General features: G+C 34.1%; 1 protein-coding gene across 3 annotated transcripts in view; it reads left to right on the plus strand.

Moving 5' to 3' along the window:
- Positions 1-19,637, plus strand: part of LOC129485660 (UDP-glucuronosyltransferase 2B15) — a 29,343-nt gene extending 9,706 nt beyond the window's left edge. For 2 of the 3 annotated variants that reach the window (XM_055284731.1, XM_055284732.1), the window contains 4 exons: positions 3,284-3,415; positions 11,073-11,160; positions 11,994-12,213; positions 18,852-19,131. In XM_055284731.1, the coding sequence (XP_055140706.1) occupies positions 3,284-3,415; positions 11,073-11,160; positions 11,994-12,213; positions 18,852-19,131 (720 nt within the window). Of the gene's footprint in view, positions 1-3,283; positions 3,416-11,072; positions 11,161-11,993; positions 12,214-18,851 lie in introns of all 3 variants that reach the window. The other variant, XM_055284730.2, reaches the window with a different exon arrangement.
- The last annotated feature ends 559 nt before the right edge of the window (positions 19,638-20,196 follow it).

Raw genomic sequence — 20,196 nt, forward strand, 5'->3', positions numbered from 1 at the left:
TGCTGTGTGGAAAAAATGTAGTTACCACAGATGAAACACTTAAGTTGTCTCTGACACATAGCCAGTGATCCAAAAATATTGTTGATATTATGATTATTTTAGTCATTATTTCTAATACTTTAAATTAGCTAACATGTGCCAGCCATTTAAGATATCAGTCTTCATTTAATAGTGATTGATTTTCCAACACATCAAGATTATATTCTCTAGCAAAGTCCTAGAGAACAGATACTCTGTGTACTTGTTTAAATGTAAATGTTTAAGTTTGGGCAGTCAGTTGAACAAGCTGGAAAGCTAAAGTTGTTTTGTAAAGGTAGAGGCTCTTCATTAATATTCTAGCTTAAAAGGTAATTCTGTGTACTCTTATCTTATTCTCAAAAAAAATCTTCTCATTCACATTAAAAGAAAGTGATAGTGCCAGTAGCAGGGGGAAGAGAGTAGGAGAATAAGGAGGAGAGGGATAAATGACTAGTAGTACAATAGTGATTATTAGTAATACTAGCATGATCTCAGCTCACTGCAACCTCCACCCTCCAGGTTCAAGCGATCTGATTCTCCTTCCTCAGCATCCCAAGTAGCTGGGATTACAGGCACCTGCCAACACACCTGACGAATTTTTGTATTTTTAGTAGAGGCAGAGTTTCGCCATGTTGGCCAGGCTGGTCTTGAACTCCTGACCTCAGGTGATCCACTTGCCTCATCCTCTCAAAGTGCTGGGATTACAAGTGTGAGCCTCCGTTACTGTTAACTTGCAGAAGGTAGACTTGAATCCAAGTAAATAATTGTGAAACTGATTCTCTAATTCTTTTGTACACAAAATAATTGTTGCCATAAATTTGCTTGCTTTTCCATTATGTATTAGATTCTCAGATAATGTTTGTATATTTCAAAAGAATAAGACTCTTGCCAAAAAGTATCAAGTGTTTGATGCCTATCATATAGGCATTGCCATTATAATATACTCACATGAAACTGTAGAGAGGATAAATCATGATGGTAAGATTCAATATTGGTAGCAAATATTTATTTAAAAACTCTGGAAATAATTCAAATATCTTACATTAAGAAATGGTTAAAAATTTATATAATGTGCATACCAAGCCATTACAATCCTTTTTTCAAAAAAATGTTTAATTACACTGTCAGCCGTGGTACAGGTATAGTTGGAAACTAAGGAACAAAATGATGAGTAGAACAAGATCACAATTTTTTTGTAGAATAAAAAGGCATATACAATGAGAATAAAATTTTCTAAATAAACATCACATATGTACATTGAGTTATATAAATAGAATTAAACCCATAATGAAATGGTACACATTTTAAATTGAGATAGAGAAATGGGTAAATGATTTTCTTTTTCTAAATTTTCATACTTTTATAAGACTACTTACATTGATCTTCTATTACCATTACTTTCATAAAGACGTCACAGAATGAGATCAGTGCTGATCTGTCTATAAAGAGATGTTTTATTACTTCAATACTGGGTGGATGAAGATTTTTGGCAGTGAATGAGACAAAACGTTGAACTCAAGTTACATTAAATGTGGCTACAGGCAACTGCAATTACACTGAGTTCCTGGATGCCTCATGAATTATCTCTAATAGCCATACACTGAATCTCCAATTAAAACTGATGTCAGGCCAGGCACAGTGGCTCATGCCTGTGATCCCAGCACATTGGGAGGCTGAGGTGGGTGGATCACGAGGTCAGGAGGTCAAGACCAGTCTGGCCAAGATGGTGAAACCTGACTCTACTAAAAACTGAAAAATTAGCCAGGCATGGTGGCAGGTGCCTGTAATCCCAGTTACTCAGGAGGCTGAGGCAGGAAAATTGCTTGAACTTGGGAGGCAGAGGTTGCAATGAGCCAAGATTGCATCATTGCACTCCAGCCTGGGTGACAGAGCAAGACTCCATCTCAAAAAAAAAAAAAAAAAGTCATGAAGTTAAATTATATTTTGGAAAAATACTTACCAATCTATGGTCTGCATTGAAATATTTTAGAATTTCTTTTTTTATTTGTAAACAGTTTTATAAAGAAATTTCCCCCAATGATTAGGACCAGAAAGTATATTTGTTATGATAGAAGGGGTTGGTCATTATTTTACTGAGAAAAAAAGAATTTAGAACAAAAGGGACAACAGCAACAAAAAGATGAGTATACAATTTTCATATGATATCTAGGAAATGTATGGGTCTACATTTCTTTTTCTCTTACTCGGTGTGAGAATACATTGAGTGATATGGCATTAGAGAATGGATTTAAGTTTAAAAACAAGAACACATCAGGAAACACAAGTCAGAATAATTCTCATTCATTTAGAAGCAAACACATATTCACCAGGAGCTTCATATAGTGTGAGGGAGCTACTCTACAGGGTGAGTAGCTCCACTGGAGAAAGGCCTGGTGACCTCTACAGTTATAAATAGCACATCAATTTCACAGTGTGATTTCAGGACAAAAGGTGTCACAGTCATACCTAAACAATGACCTGAGAAATAAGATCACTTGATTATGGAACTATATAGTATTATAGTGTATTATAAATGAAATTCTCAGAAATATTTCCCAGAAATTCCAAACCAAAATACCAGACTGTTCAATGTGAGTGATTCTTATACTTCAGCTTTTAAGGCTTTTTGGGGGATGAGGGTATCGGGGGGAAGTGAGGGGTAGTGCGGTAAGACTAGGAAACTCTAACTAACTTTAAGTGAAATATAAATGGTTAGAGAGCTAAAGAAGCTAAATAAATGTAGATGTAAAATCATTCTAATTGTAACTAACTTTTCCTCATTGCTCATAGACATGTAATGGCTCCAATGACTCCTAACTAAAAGAACTGAACAGAAAACAATAAAATAAAACGGCCCCAAATAAACACAAGAGATTTAGTAGAACTACAAAAAAAATAGAATTAAAGCCAAGTAAAGCTACCTTCAATAACCTATGTTAGTAATTATAATATTATAAATAAAGTGTCTGGGTGTAATATTTTCTAGCATTATCTCTTCCTACTGCAGTGTCATAGCTTTGTTTCAGTTATTCCTTACACACACATACATACATACATATGCACACATATTTACACAAATTTGCATGAAAGATCCCACATATATTATATTACACATCTCCTTTCAAAGCAACTGAATGATTAGGTCAGTTTAAAAAATTACTCCAATAGCTTCTGACTTTCTCTTCTTAGGTGTTTGTAACAATCCTGTCAATAGTGTTTTCTATGCTGTTGCTCTTTTCTGATAGAATAAATTCTTTCTTCACAGGAAATGGAAGAGTTTGTGCAGAGCTCTGGAGAAAATGGTATTGTGGTGTTTTCTCTGGGGTCAATGATCAGTAACATGTCAGAAGAAAGGGCCAACAAGATTGCATCAGCCCTTGCCCAGATCCCACAAAAGGTTAGATAAAGTTCTTTAATTGTGAATGGCTACTAAATGAATCTGTTAAACTCTTCAAGAGTCCATTACAGAAATGTTCTGCCTGAAAATTTAACTGCTATGATAGTTCTAATTATCTCAGACATCTGTTCAAAACAAAAAACATATATGGAAGATCTTAAGATCATAACGAGAGGAGTTTCAATTGATAATAACGTTGGCATTAATATTGTGATCAGAAGGAAATACACTTAAGAGGTGCTAGTGAAGTTTCATATTATCATGGTATGGTAGGCAGGTACATAGAAATCACTAAATTCTGCCCTGTCATTTGCTCCTTTTGGTTTACAGGATTTTAGAAAGTACAATATACACTGTAAATATTATCAAAAAGCAGTTAAATTTTAATAAGTTACTGTAATATCACAATAACAATAAGCAGGTATTGAAAAAACTTTGAAATGCATCATGTATCTTCATCTGACCAAGCAATCTGGCTGTTTTTACTTCCCATGTATTGGAATAGGTCTATTTAGTGTTCTGTTCAGGGTGCCATTCAGAGAAAGAATGTCCTAGCCTGACAAACCGCTACTCTGGAAGTACCCACCTAGCCAAGTAGATTTAGAGAAAAAAAAAAAAATTGTCTGCTCTGCTGGCTTGGGTGCCACTAATGTCTTAAGCAGAAAAATGTAATGGAAAGGGTGGATATAGAATCCTGCTTTTAAGGTAGACTGTGTGTATTATTAAATGTGGCCCAACAAAGGCTATGCTTTAAGAATCAGATTAGTGCCTTCTGCAGATTAAGGAGCAGAAAACATAAATAAACATGGTAGGAATTTATTTTCTAATCTCTACAATCTTTGTGTATTTTCAATTTACACTTTAGTTTCTTATCTGACACAGCCCTCTCCGAATGATCTATGCAGGTTTTTGCTGAAAACACAGAGTTACTTTAACATTCCCATATGAAATACAAGGTCAACACTTGTAAATTCTACTCCAGTTTATAAAGATTACTTGGGAATTCTAAAATCAGTACCTTAGTTTAGTACTAGACACAGTAATGACTGGCTATAGCTGACCATATATCAATGCTGTCAATGCTATGTAGTGCGTCATCTAAGTGTGAAAGATCAGTTAAGCAAAATGTAGCAAAATACAATTTTATACATTTTCAGCATCTGTATTGTTAATCATGAATTGTCAATGGGTTCTTTTTTCCTACATTGTTAGCATTTACAAAAGTAGCAATACTGATAACAGTCTGAATTTGTGTCAAACACTGCCACTTGAAATTTTTCCTGAAAGTAGCACTTGATAGCAAATTAAAAGAAATTACACATACTACATATGTAGCATTATTTCTCACCATATGCACAGTTTAAATATTTAGTCTTTTGTAATCAATGATGTCAAATTCATAACATAACTTATGACTAGTAGACAAGTGGATATGAGTAAACTCTTCTCATATCACTCAAAAATTAATAAATTTATATTAAATCTGGAAGGTTACAGCTAGTATAAACTATGTAAAATAAATGTATGGGTTATTACTAATTTGCTACTTTTTTTGTACTAGATTTAAGACTAACAATTCTTAAATATTTGAATATTTCATTGATAATCTTGTGAACCCCAAACATCTGAGACAGGTCTCAGTACATTTAGAAAGTTTATTTTTGCCAACTTGAAGCAGGGAGGAGGCATTCCTTTGAGTTTCTTATTAGCCTCTCCAAGGAGGCAATCAGATATGCATTTATCTCAGAGAGCAGAGGTGTGACTTTGAATAGAATGGGAGGCAGTGATTTGCTTAGTGACTTTGGGGCCCCAAGGCTTATTTTCCTTTTACATTAAAAAAAAATCTTTTGGAGAAAGCATTTTAGAAGAAAATGAGTCTCTGGTCTCAGGTTTTCTTCTGATCTCTAATGGCAGGGATGGTTTATTCCTAAGCAGTTCCTGAGTTATTAGGAAAGTTCATCTTTAGTAAGTTGTGAAGTCTCATGTCCTATGAAGACAAAATAAAGGGAGGAAGGGAGAAAAACAAAACCAAACAAAAGAACAATCCTGTAAAATTAATATAGGTCACATTACTCTGAAGTCCATGTATCAGTAGGCAGGTATGAAAGTGGATTATGTATGTAAATTGGTTGCTGTTGTTTTCTTCTGAAGTTGAAGTTGTCCAGCTTAATTTGTAGGGCTTTATAAAAGCATGGCTTAGATTACAGTGACTCCAAATTAGGAAAAATGGTGGGGTGGGGGAGGAAAATAAATCTGAAGACAATATTTTGAAGATGTGTGGCCATGAAAAATTAGAATTCAGTCTAAACTGTAGACTGTAATAAAAATTGAAAATCATTAGGCAAGACTGTAATCTAACAACAAGTGCACAGTAATTTTTAAAACATAATTTTTCTCTCTTCAGTTTCCCAATTTTACTAAAGTCAAACCATGGTAGAACTGATTTGCTTTATTATACTTGGCCTGATTATTTGTATACAGAAGAGGAAGAATAATTTGTTATTTACATAGGCTTTTAAAATGGCTTTGATGGAACTTTGTCTTATAGAAAGAATCTCAGATGAGACTTTTTTAAAGCTGAGGCAAATCATAGATTTGTACCATCAAATATCTATGAGTTGGGTGAATTCCTCTCCTTTTGGGGTTCAAAAATAAACTTGGTGCTCCTGGGCCTGTCAGAAAGTTACATTCTTTGCTTAACACAGTTCAGGAACCCTGTACAGGGACCTTATAGATGAAGGTATGAGGCCAGTTTTCTCAAGGGGCTTTTATGGGCTCCATAAGTCAAGTTTGATTCCCTAAAGGAAAGCACACAATTCCAGTGAAAGCCTTGGTAAAATAAATGGTTTCTCTAATTGTGTTTTGTTATAAATGAAAATAGATTCTTATTGCACTTATGCAAATAACTATATTGACAAAAGTAAAAAATACTCACAAATAGTTTCCAAATTCTGAAGAAATCAGGTAGAGGGAAACAAATATGTTCTAAATTTTGTTCATAAGAGTATACTAAATTGTTAAAAGCTGTTAATAGCTCGAAAAAAAAAGATTCCTTGACTCTAAAAAAAAACAAAACAAAGGATAAGCAATGTTTTAAGCAAAGTCAAAAAGATAACTTTAGTTTTCTGTTAGTCCAGTCCATGTAGTTAATTCCTGTTCTGCTTGATATTCATGAACATTTTAGTTCTCCAGGAGTCCTGAAAGTTTTTCTTCAATTATAATGTCACAGTCTCCAAAATTATCTAAAACTTTTTTTGAAGAGCACCTGTTAGAATTTTATGGCTGATTATAAAACCACCTTCTAAAGAGGACCGAAGTCAGACAATTGTCTGTAGATGACAAAAAGTTTTAGGGTAGCCTCAGTCAAAGACACAATGGACAAGGAAATTTGTTACCTCTGTGGCACACAGTAACTTAACAAATATAATTGTTACTGATAATGTACACACTAAGTCATATCAGAATCATAGGAGTTTCCCATAATTTTGGAACACATACCAATAACATATTTATATAAATACAGCTCAAAAAGGCCAAACACCATTTCATATTTGAAAATGTTTCCTGTATAATTTTTATACCAAATAAGCCAAATTATGTCATTTTTGGACTTTAGGGAAACTAATAAATGAAAGGATTACTTAGGTCAGAAAAAAAATAATTTATTAATTTGTTTGGAAAATTTCTCAACTATCAAAGATTTAAAACACTTAATATCAGAGGTAAGACAAATCATTCATTTGATTAAAGTGATGACTCAAGGATTTCAAAAAAAGGCAAAAATCTTCATTCTTTGAGAGAGGAGACTCAATTTTCCAAGCAATAAGCCCTAATAAAACAGCATGAAGCCAAATAAGTTTGTGTTTCAAAATTGTATGAACAATCTATAAAATTCTAATCTTGACCATAAGATATAACTTTCCTGAGCCTTTCATAACCTTTATAATCTTTATTAAGAAGTCAGGTTATGCTTCCAGAAAACCTTATTAATCTGACACAGGGGCCCATATATTGGTCTTGCATTAGTGTGTCTTTGACATTAATGATTAACTTATAAATAAAGTAACTTATTTTATCTCTCAGTATCAGTTCTTACAATCTCACACACCCACCTCTTCTGTGATAGTCCCTGGACCTTGAGGAGCTGAATAGCTTTTAGAAAACACTGTTAGCATTATGCCACAACAAACAGAACTTGAGGAAAAAAACTTAAATGAGTTGAAAATGAAGGATAGTGTTGCTATTTCACACCCTTTATAGTTTAGCTTTGAAACCAAAATGATAACAGTCTTTTCCCAAAACAAACCTTACTGCCTGTGGACTAGATTGCTTAATGCCACAGGGTTAGAAGTTATGATAACCTTACTTAATTCAAGATGTGGATATTTTCATTAAACCAACATCAATGTCTTATTTATTAAAAAATTACACAAGCAAAGATCATTCTATTTTGGGCTTGCTTTACAGTTTTGTAACCCCTATGTCAAATTTTGACACCTTAAAGTATTTGGCAAGAATAACTATGAAATTGCTTGATTAATAAATGCAAACAAAAATGTATGCTGGAAATTTTTAAGACATTTCTAATATTGTCATACTTTAGCAATAATTGTAAAGCTATCTTATTTATACAAGATTTTATTTAAGTTACATAAACTTGAAAAAGTATTTGACTAATCTTTTTTTCTGGCAAAGTATTTAATTCAAGCACTTTTATTTTCTTGAGCCAATTAATTAGAGCTCTTTTATATATTTTCAGTAGTAAAACTTTGTGTACAAAACACATAATTACAGACAGATATTAAGCATGCCAATAGAAGTACATCTTATAGATTTATGAAAACTACTTTTTGCCCTATTAGACTTCCAAATTCTTGATAACCTGTTTCAATAGATAATCTGTATGAATACTTGATCACCATAGGCAGTTGTAAGCTAAATAGTCTTAAATTTGCATATTAAAAGAAACCAAGTGAAAATCAAATAGCAAAATTTACACCATGAGGTACAGAGAGAAAAAATTTGGTGTGCTGCGAGGAAAATAAAATGGATTTAATTGCCTATTAAACATAAAATTGTAGAAATTATAATGGCCTTTTAAATAGATGCAAACACATTACACACACACAAAAGATTCTATGGCTTTTACTTCAGAACATTAGCAACGAGATAAAAAAAATTGACCAGCTTACAGACAAAAACCGGTTGAATCCATACTGTGGTTTTTATCTTAATAGAAAAATAAAAGCAAATTTAAAGCAAGAAGAAAAGAAATTTTTTTAAAAAGAGAGAACTTAGGAACTCTATAGCTTGCAGGACAACTTTAAGCCTCTTAATGTATATGTGCACAAAGACCATATTACCTTCATTTTACATAAATTCTGCCAAGTAGATGTGTCATAAATCCTAACGGGCGATATCAGGGGATCATTGCCTCTTACATGACTCAGTTTCTCTCTCCAGAGGTCTATGACCTCTGAGAGGGCTCAAAATGCTGAGTGATCTGCTCTTATATGTGTTTCCTTGACTAGCCTGGTTTTAAAAGTTAATTTTTGTTGGGGATTTCCCTGCGGGACACTGCATGTCATAGAGGGTCAAGCCCAAGACACTCCCACAAGGCCCCCAGTCACTTAGGGGTGTCTTTTGGCTGAGAGGAGCAAATGCTCTTTCTCTCTGGAGATGGGAAAACTCAGTCTCTCATTTACCTATGTAAACCATAGTTCAGTTTCTCATGCAAATCCACACAGACAAGCCAAATCGAGATTAATTTGGGGAATAAAAACAATAGAGGAGACCCTTTACAATGCATCTCCAAACTAGAATTAGGATCCTTAAACAACAACTTCCTAGGAGGAAAAAAATTACAACGGTCAATACTACTTCCTGTTATCTGTACTCAGCCACCCCCTACTTTTAACTCTCATCTGCCATTACACATGCCAAGGTAAAATCCTCTCACAGTACAAGGTAATCTGTGGTAATCTCAAAGCCAAAGAGGTCAGGTCATTCAACATAGGAAAACAGAGCTTTGGACTGAAGAAAAAATCTGCCCACAACTCTTGTAACTCCATAAAGAAAACAGAGCACCCCCAAAGTGGTGAGTGGTGCCCTTGTTCTGAATTCTTTAAAAGAGTTCAAGTCATTAGAAGCCTTCTCTAGATTTTTTGTACTGCAAATGGCACAAGGCAAAAGGAGGTATAGGGTGGAAGAAAAGTAAACAAAAGAACATTTGTTTTTTTTGAAGACAGGAAGAAAACACAGAAACCAAGAGCATGGTTTTTAGGTTTTGTTTTGTTTTGTTTTCTCTTTTGCGTCTGCAAAGAATTTTAGCCAAATTAGACAGGCTTTGTTACCCACAGTTTGGAATTCTCACTCAGATTTGATCAAGTCAGGTAAAGTTTGTCAAATCTGATGGGAGACATACTGGAATGTACAAAAAAATCCCAAAAATGTGATCACTAAGCACTGTAATGGTAAGGAGAAATTAAGTCCAGCTAGTTGGTAAACATTAACCAAGACAAAACCCCAATTCAGCTATTTACCGAAGGATGGGTTTCAGGCAAAAACTGCCCTCTGCCATCCTAGAATCAGGAAAGAAACCTCAAATTCATCCTCCCTCCTGGGAACAAGCTCAAACTCCATAGAGTTACCTGACTTCCATTGTCATGGAAACAGGAAATATTGCCTTTCTTGTAGGAAGCAAGTAAAACTCCAAAAAAAAAAAAAAAAAAAAGGAGTTGTACAGCAAAATAAACTTTAGATCTTGACTGAATTTTGGGGTATCAGGGATTCTCTGGAGGGGTTGCTCCCAGACCTCAGCCAATTGTCCTATTTGTTTGAGCCCTAAAGTTAGCTCATGCTGGTACCAAGCACTGATAGGACTTTTATCAAAGGTCAGGGAACCTCCACTCAGAATCTCTTGATGGTTACCAAAATATGAACGCTGAATATCTGAGAGAGTTCCCAGTAAATTTAGAAAGTTTATTTTGCCAAGGTTGAAAATGTGCACCCATGACACAGCCTCAGGAGGTCCTGATGACATGTGTCCAAGGTGGTGGGGGTGGCAGTTTGGTTTTATATATTTTAGGGATACATGAGACATCAATCAACATATATAAGATGAACATTTGTTCCGTCAAGAAATGGGGGACAAGTAGAAACCAAGACAGAGCAACTTGAAGCATGGAAGGGGCTTCCAGGTCATAGGTAGATAAGAGACAAATGGCTGAATTCCTTTCAGTTTCTGATTAGCCTCTCCAAATGAGGCAATTAGATAGGCATTTATCTCAGTGCGCCGAGGGCTTACTTTGAATAGAATGGGAGGTAGGTTTTCCCTGAGCAGCTTAACTTTTTCCTTTAGCATAGAGTTTGGGTTGCCAAGATTTATTTTCCTTTCACAATCTCATGTGTCTAGCTATTATGTTAGAAATGTCATTATTTCTTTATATACCAAATTGATTATAAGAGTAAAGATATTAAATGTGGGTATTCAACTTACCTCAGATTTTTAGTAGTTCTCATTACTTGACATCACTTCTTCTTATTTCTTCATCTTTTATATGGATTAACTAACTGATTATTAATCTCTTCAGAATTCTAACGTGCTATGTTTTTAGAGTTCTATTCATTGAACAAGATATTTTCCTTGCTCTAACAGGTTCTATGGAGATTTGATGGCAAGAAGCCAAATACTTTAGGTTCCAATACTCGACTGTACAAGTGGTTACCCCAGAATGACCTTCTTGGTAAGACTCTGGAGAACAAATACTGAATATATTAGTAACAGCCAACTAGAGTGATAATAGTTCAACATAAAACAAACATATTTAGCATTTATTTTTGGAAAACTAAAAAAACAAATCAAATTTAACTACTTTATATTTATTTTCCAGTCTTAGTATAAAAAGAATACACTATAGTAGTTGGCATTTTATTACATACAGTCACATTCTTTATGGTCAGAATAAAAATCTCTTTGTTCAGGTGCAATTTCCTCACACAGATTTTAAATAACTTCCTGGATTTTCTGTCTGTCTCCTATTTCTACAACTTTACCTCTGTTCTTTCCCCTACTGCAGGGTTATTTCAACAGGCACTGAAAAATAGCAGACACTCTTCTATTACCAGTGACTCTACTTTCTATGGGAATAAATCACCAATCTTTATCATGATAAAATGATAACACACTTCATGATGATGTGTAACCAGTCCTTCCTCAGCCCCACCTCCACCCTACTCCCTGCTGCCTTTAAAAAAATTAAATATGTTAAATATTTTAAGTATTTAAATATTTTTTACATATGTAAATGTGACTTCATTATTTATAATACTTAAGAGACCATGTTCTTGTATATCCAATCTTATTTTTTTTGCACATTTTAATTTTTTAATTAAGAATATGCTTTTTCATTTTGTTAATCTGGCAATTCCTCTGAAATTCGAAAACAATTTCAATGCACTTTTGTGGGTATAATATTACCTAGGGAACAGTTTTGCCTTAAGTTCCTATATTGTGCATTTCTTATTCAATTCCAGTATCTTATAATTAATAATTTTGTTAAAATTCATCCACTTTTAGGTCATCCCAAAACCAAAGCTTTTATAACTCATGGTGGAACCAATGGCATCTATGAGGCAATCTACCATGGGATCCCTATGGTGGGCATTCCTTTGTTTGCAGATCAACATGATAACATTGTTCATATGAAAGCCAAGGGAGCAGCCCTCAGTGTGGACACCAGGACCATGTCAAGTAGAGATTTGCTCAATGCATTGAAGTCAGTCATTAATGACCCTATGTGAGTATTGCAATTTTGTGACCAGGTGGTATTTATAAATTATTTTGTCAACAGTGAATATGAATTTTAACCCATTTTTAAGAGACTAATTTTGAAGGGATTGAAGTGATTTAACCAGTGTAAAATCTGTTCTTACTTTCCACCAGACAGTTATTTCAAAGTTACATTTCAACCCCACAGATTTAATGGGTTACCAATAACTGCAATGAATTATAAAATCAAAAAAATTAAAGATATGTAGATAATTATTTTAAATATTTTTAATGATAGAATACACAATGAAAAGAAATAACAACTAGAGAAATATGATAAAATATTTCAATTCAATACCTAAAATTTCTGAAAGTATGAATCTATTCTTTCTCAAAAATTTATTTTTATTATCATTATTTTAAGAAATGTGATAATTACAATTTGCATAGCATAACATTCACTAAAACTTAAAATCTAAATATATTTAGTATGTTTACATAGTTATAAAGCCACAAACCTAAAGAACATTTTAATGAATTCACATTAAACTCGTAATGTATGAAGTCACTCCCAATAAACCTCTAGTCCTAGAAAAATACCAACTTACTTTGTTTCCCAATAGATTATTCTCTTCACATATTTCATAGAAATGAAATCATACAATTTATGGTGTTTTGTAAATGACTTCTTTCACTTAGCATAATTATTTTTAATTTTATTTATGTTGTAGGATGTATCAGAACTCATTCATTTTTATTTCTATATCATATTATTTGATATGTTTATACCAAAATTACCCATTTATCTGGTCATGGACATTTTAGGTCTTTCCAATTTTGGCACTAATGAACATTGTTATACATATTTTCTGTGTAAAAATATGTTTTTATTTCTTTTGAGGAGATATTAAGAGTGGAATTTCTGAGGCATATGGGAAATTGTTTATGAAGAACTGCTGAACTGTTTTTCAAAGTATTTGCATTATTTTTCATTACCACCAGCTGGATAGGAGGGCTCTAATTTCTTCACACTCTTCCCAACACTTGTTATCACCTGTCTTTCTATTACAGCCATTCTAGTGTGTGTAAAGTGGTCTCTCTTTTCATGTGCTTACTGGTCACTCACACATCTTCCTTAGATAAATTTCTATTTTAATCTTGTGAATATTTTGTCTTTTTCTATGTATCTTATTCTGGATTCATAAGGATTATTTATATATTATAGATACAATCCCTTATCAGATATGTGATTTTCAAATATTTTCTTCCACTATGGACAGAATAGATTTTTTTTTTTACTTATTGGAAGATGCTTTTTGAAATACAAAGGTTTTAATATTGATAAAATAAATATGTAATACTTAACTTTTCCATAATCCAAAGGAAATATTATGGAAAATGCTGTGCCTAGACCAGCTACCATCAATTCAGAGTCTGTTACTACTACCAATATTATTATGATGCAAGGTGGTACCAGCTAAGGGAATACATTAAAAACACTTTACCAAAAAATTAGTAAGACAAGAAATGATTTAAGATACTTCAAGGAAAGTAAGAAAGCAAAGAAACATAAAACAGGTTAGAAAATAAAATATATATATATATATATAGAATAAGATGGTGAATTTAAATGTGAACTAGAGAAAGAAATAAAGTGTATTCAAATAGGAAGAGAAGAAGTTAAATTGTCTCTGTTTGCAGATGACATAATTCTATAGTTAGAAAACCCCTTTGTCACAGCTCCAAAATTCCTTAAGCTGATAAGCAACTTCAGCAAAGCCTCTGGATACAAAAATCCATATGCAAAAATCACAAGTATTCCTATACACCGACAATTACACAAGCAGAGAGACAAATCATGAATAAATTCCCATTCACAATTGCAACAAAGAGAATAAAATACCTAGGAATATGCCTAACAAGGGACGTGAAGGACCTCTTCAAGGAGAACTAGAAACCACTGCTGAAGGAATTAAGACAGGACACAAACAAATAGAAAAACATTCCATCCTCATGGATAAAAGGAATCAATATTCTAAAAATGGCCATGCTGCCCAAAGTAATTTATATATTCAAAGATATTCCCATCCAAGTACAATTGACATTCCTCACAGAATTAGAGAAAAAAAACTACTTTAAATTTCATATGGAACCAAAAAAGAGCCTATATAGCCAAGACAATCCTAAGCAAAAAGAACAAAGCTGGAGGCATCATGCTACCTGACTTCAAACTATACTATGAGGCTATATAACCAAAACAGAATGGTACTGGTACCAAACAGATATATAGACCAATGGAACAGAACATAGGCCTCGGAAATAACACTACACATCTACAACCATCTGATCATTAACAAACCTGACAAAAACAAGCAACTGGGGAAAGGATTCCCTATTTAATAAATGGTGTTGGGAAAACTGGCTAGCCATATGGAGAAAACTGCAACTGGATCCCTTCCTTACACCTTACAGTAACCAAACCAGCATAGCACTGGAACAAAGACAGACATATAGACTAATGGACCAGAACAGAGGCCTCAGAAATAACACCACACATCTACAGCCATCTGATCTTTGACAAACCTGACAAAAACAAGCAATGGGGAAAGGATTCCCTATGAAATAAATGGTGCCGGAGAAACCGGCTAGCCATATGCAGAAAATGGAAACTAGTCCCCTGCCTTACACCTTATACAAAAATTAACTCAAGATGGATTAAAGACTTAAATGTAAAACCCAAAACCATAAAAACCCTAGGAGAAAACTGAGGCAATATTATTCAGGACATAGGCATGGGCAAAAATTTCATGACACAAACACCAAAAGCAATGGCAAAAAAAGCCAAAATTGACAAATGGTATCAAATTAAACTAAAGAGCTTCTGCACAGCAAAATAAACTGTCATCAGAGGGAACAGGCAACCTACAGAATGAGGGAAGATTTTTGCAATCTATCCCTCTGACAAAGGTCTAATATCCAGAATCTACAAGACACTTAAACAAATTTACAAGAAAAAAACAAACAACACCATCAAAAAGTGGTCAAAGGATATAAACAGATACTTCTCAAAAAAAGACATTTATGCAGCCAACACACTTATGAAAAAAGCTCAATATCCTGATCATTGGAGAAATGCAAATCAAAACAACAATGAGATACAATCTCATGCCAGTCAGAATGGCGATGATTAAAAAGTCAAAAAACAAGAGATGCTGGTGAAGCTGGGGAGAAATAGGAAAGCTTTTACATTTTTGGTGGGAATGTAAGTTAGTTCAACCATCATGGAAAACAGTGTGGTGATTCCTCAAAGATCTAGAACCAGAAACACCATTTGACCTAGCAATATCATTACTTGGTACATACCCAAAGGAATATAAATCATTCTACTATAAAAACACATGCACATGTATGTCTACTGCAGCACTATCTACAATATCAAAGATATGGAACCAATGCAAATGCTCATCAGTGATAGACTGGATAAAGAAAATATGATACATGTACACTATGCAATACTATACACCATAAAAAGGAATGAGATCATGTCTGTTGCAGGGACATGGATGAAATGCAAAGCCATTATCCTCAGCAAACTAACACAGGAACAGAAAACCAAACACCACATGTTCTCACTCATAAGAGGGAGTTGAACAATGAGAATACATGGACTCAGGGAGGGGAACAACACACACCAGGGCCATTTAGGGCATGGAAGGGGAGTGAGAGTATCAGGACAAATAGCTAATACATGAGGGGCTTAAAATCTAGATGACAGGTTGATAGGTGCTGCAAACCATCATGGCACGCATATACCTATGTAACAAACCCGCACATTCTGCGCATGTATCCTGGAACTTAAAGTAAAAATGAAACTGTTTTTAAAAAAAATGTGAACCGACCAGTTGTGGTGGCTTATGCCTGTAATCCCAGCACTTTGGGAGGCTGATGAGGGCCGATCATGAGGTCAAGAGATCGAGACCATACTCCTGGCCAACATAGTGAAACCCTGTCTCTACTAAAAATACAAAAATTATCTGGGCATGGTGGTGTGCACCTGTAGTCCCAGCTACTTGGGAGGCTGAGGCAGGAGAATCACTTGAACCCAGGAGATGGAGGTTGCAGTGAGCCGAGATGGTGCCACTGAACTCCAGCCTGGTGACAGAGCAAGACTCCATCTCAAAAACAAAAACAAAAACAAAAAAAGTGAACCTACTAGTACTCACATTAAATTCAAATAGACCAAAAAGAAAAGAAAAAATAATGATCTTTGAAGTCTTTTATTTAAGGAGATAAAATATTTGAAATACACAATTAAATGTAACCTATGTGTTATATAGGTGTGTGTGTGTGTATATATATATATATATATATATATATATATATAGCACATATATCTGTATATATGTATCCATACATATATCTCTGGTTGTATGTGTGTAGACAGAAAATAAACATTTTTAAAAGAGTTTATGGAGACCGGGTGAGGTGGCTCACACCTGTAATCCCAACACTCTGGGAGGCCAAGGTGGGAAGATCACATGAGGTCAGGAGTTAAGAGACCAGCCTGGCCAACATGGTGAAATCCTGTGTCCACTATTAATACAAAATTTAGCCAGATGTAGAGGATGAGCACCTGTAGTCCCAGATACTTGGGAGATTGAGGCATGAGACTCACTTGAACCCAGGAGATGCAAATTGCAGTCAGCCAAGATCACTCCATTGCACTCAAGCCTGGGTGACAGAGAAAGACTCTGTCTCAAAAAAAAAAAAAGATTATATGAAACAGTTACCTGGATTTACTATATGCTGGGCCATAAATAAACACTAAGTAAATTGTATAAGATTCAAATTCATAAAAATTATATGTTCTAGTCATACTAGAAATAAATTATAAATCATCCAAAAATGATAACTAAAACAATCTCTGATTCTTTAAAATAAAAAATATTTTTTAAAAAATTCAGTCCACAAAAAATTCTAATTATAAATATGCCTTTCTCTCATCAACTATTCTTCCAAGTACACATCCAACAAAAATGAATAAATATGTAAACCTAATAAAACATACAAATACCTTAATACCATAATTATTAGTAAGGTCAAAAAATGTTAACAACACAAATATCCATTAACCATAAAATGAAGAGATCATCTGTGGTCTTTGTCAATCAACTGAATACTCTACACCAGTGCAATTAAACAACTGCTAAACAAAAACAGACAGAAATGAATATGTATTATTTAATTCAATTATATAAACAATACTAATCTATGATATTAGAAATCAGGTTAATACTTACTTTGAGGATAAAAGTAGTGACTAAAATGGCCCAGGAGGAGAGAGTTCTTCTAGGCAGTTTGTGATAAATTGGTGTCTTCACTTTGGGATAATGTTTTAGATAATCTTAAAATTTTGAGATACACACACAGTGTATATACATTTATCCTATGTATTTCATACTTTAAGTTTTATTGTAGAAGATATATAACATGTTTTAAAGTTCCAGAAATCAAATAGCAAAGTAAGCACGAAGCTCTAGAGAAATCCTATGGGTGCCTATAGTGTGGCCAGGAAAGGACTCTCTAAGGGGTATTATTTAAGGGGAAGCCTCAAAAAGAAATAGAAGCAAACCTCAAGTAGTTGCAAGAAATAATGCTCAATGAGAGAGACACAGGGGACAAAAGGTGTAAAGGGGCTAAGGTGAGAACACCTTCAGGGGTTTAAAGAACAACAGAAGGCCATTGTCTCTAGAAGAGAGTGTACAGGGGGAAAGGGTTAGGACAAGTAGGTGCCTGTGTAGAGTTCTCTAGACCAAAGACAGATTTGGATTTTATTCTTAACGTAACAAGAAACCAGATGGAAATGTTAACAGGTGAGTGTCATAATTTGATATTGATTTAGAAAATATTCTGGCTACTAGAAGGAAAACACGGTAGAAGACAGAAAATTAGAGTAGAAGCTGAGAAACTAGCTAGGGGGCATTTCACCAGTTGTGACACAATTTTTCTTTAAATATGTCAAAATGGGCTGGGCACAGTGGTTCATGTCTGTAGGGTCAACGCTTTGGGAGGCAGAGGCAGGAGAATGACTAGACCACAGGAGTTCCAGACCAGTATGGGCACTACAGCAAGACCTCATATCTAAAAAAGTAAAAAATAAAAAAAAAATAGCCAGGCATGGTGGTGCACAGCTGTAGTCCCAGTTTCTCGTGAGGCTGAGGTGGAGGATTACTTGAGGCCGAAAGGGAAAGGCTACACTGAGCCATGATCATTTGACTGCACTCAGCCTGTGTAATGGAGCAAAAGCCTGTCTCAAAAAATAAAAAAAAATTAAAAATATCAAAATGATCATTCCCAGATTCTATTTCCACTATCTTACTTATAGCACTTAGAATGGCTCACAATATTTTCTGTTCTAGAAAAACATTAACTCTCCCAACTAAAATTCCAGTTTTCATTTTTAAAGGTATTTGTCAATTATAAAACTCCAATTTAAAAACCAAACTTTCTGTAATGACATACACTAAAACTTTGAAATTTTATGTCAGTTCAGTGACACTTACTTTGAATCATTTGTGTGACACTTTTCAAAGACCATGCATAGACTTGATACGCTTAAGCAATAAATTTACTTTTAATGTTGATATCTTTATATTTATCCTTCAGCTATAAAGAGAATGCTATGAAATTATCAAGAATTCATCATGATCAACCAATGAAGCCCCTGGATCGAGCAGTCTTCTGGATTGAGTTTGTCATGCGCCACAAAGGAGCCAAGCACCTTCGGGTCGCAGCTCACAACCTCACCTGGATCCAGTACCACTCTTTGGATGTGATAGCGTTCCTGCTGACCTGCGTGGCAACTGTGATATTTATCATCACAAAATGTTGCCTGTTTTGTTTCCGAAAGCTTGCCAAAACAGGAAAGAAGAAGAAAAGGGATTAGTTATATCAAAAGCCTGAAGTGGAATGACCGAAAGATGGGACTCCTCCTTTATTCCAGCATGGAGGGTTTAAATGGAGTATTTCCTTTTTCCTGTGACAAAACATCTTTTCACAACTTACCCTGTTAAGTCAAAATTTATTTTCCAGGGATTTAATATGTACTTTAGTTGGAATTATTCTATGTCAATGATTTTTAAGCTATGAAAAATAACAATGGGGGGAGGGATAGCATTTGGAGATATACCTAATGTTAAATGATGAGTTACTGGGTGCAACACACCAACATGGAACATGTATACATATGTAACTAACCTGCACATTGTGCACATGTACACTAAAACTTAAAGTATAATAAAAAAAAAAGCAAAAAAAAAACCAACTCATTTTTTTTTAAACCTAGAAGGAAAACGTGAAAACGGAAACAACTTTTACTATTTGATTTGAAAATAAGGTGTCATCCAAGCCATAAAAAAAAGAAAAGAAAAATAAAAATAACATAAAACCTTATGGGCTTATATTGAAATTTATTATTCTAATCCAAAAGTTACTGAACTTCCTCATGTTTCACACATTGTATTTGAACACAACAACATTAAGAACTCCACTCATAGTATCAACACTGTTTTGCAAATACTCAGAATATTTTGGCTTCATTTTGAGCAGAATTTTTGTTTTTACTTTTGCCAGTGAAATCTTCAAGGTTTAAATTATGTAAAAATTCTCACTCTTCCTTTTGAGATTGCAAGACCAATAGTGTTCTTTGGCTTTTACTGTGTATTCAGACTTAGCATCAGTTCTTTCCTAGAAGACATGGCAAGTTTATTCCTAGAATGAAAGATAGTTTAACATACAAAAATTAACACGTATGTTATACCACATTAGTAGATACAGATCTACATAACAAACCAGAAAGCCTAGAAATAAATCCATGAATATATACAGCTAACTGATCTTTAACAAGAGTCCCAAATATACTCAATGAAGAAAGATGAGCTTCTTCAAAAAATGGTGCTGAGAAAACTGGATGTCCACAAGCAAAAGAAAAAAAGTGAACCCTTGTTTTTTA

This window comes from Symphalangus syndactylus, chromosome 7, assembly GCF_028878055.3.
Source record: "Symphalangus syndactylus isolate Jambi chromosome 7, NHGRI_mSymSyn1-v2.1_pri, whole genome shotgun sequence".
Classification (NCBI taxonomy): Eukaryota; Metazoa; Chordata; class Mammalia; order Primates; family Hylobatidae; genus Symphalangus; species Symphalangus syndactylus.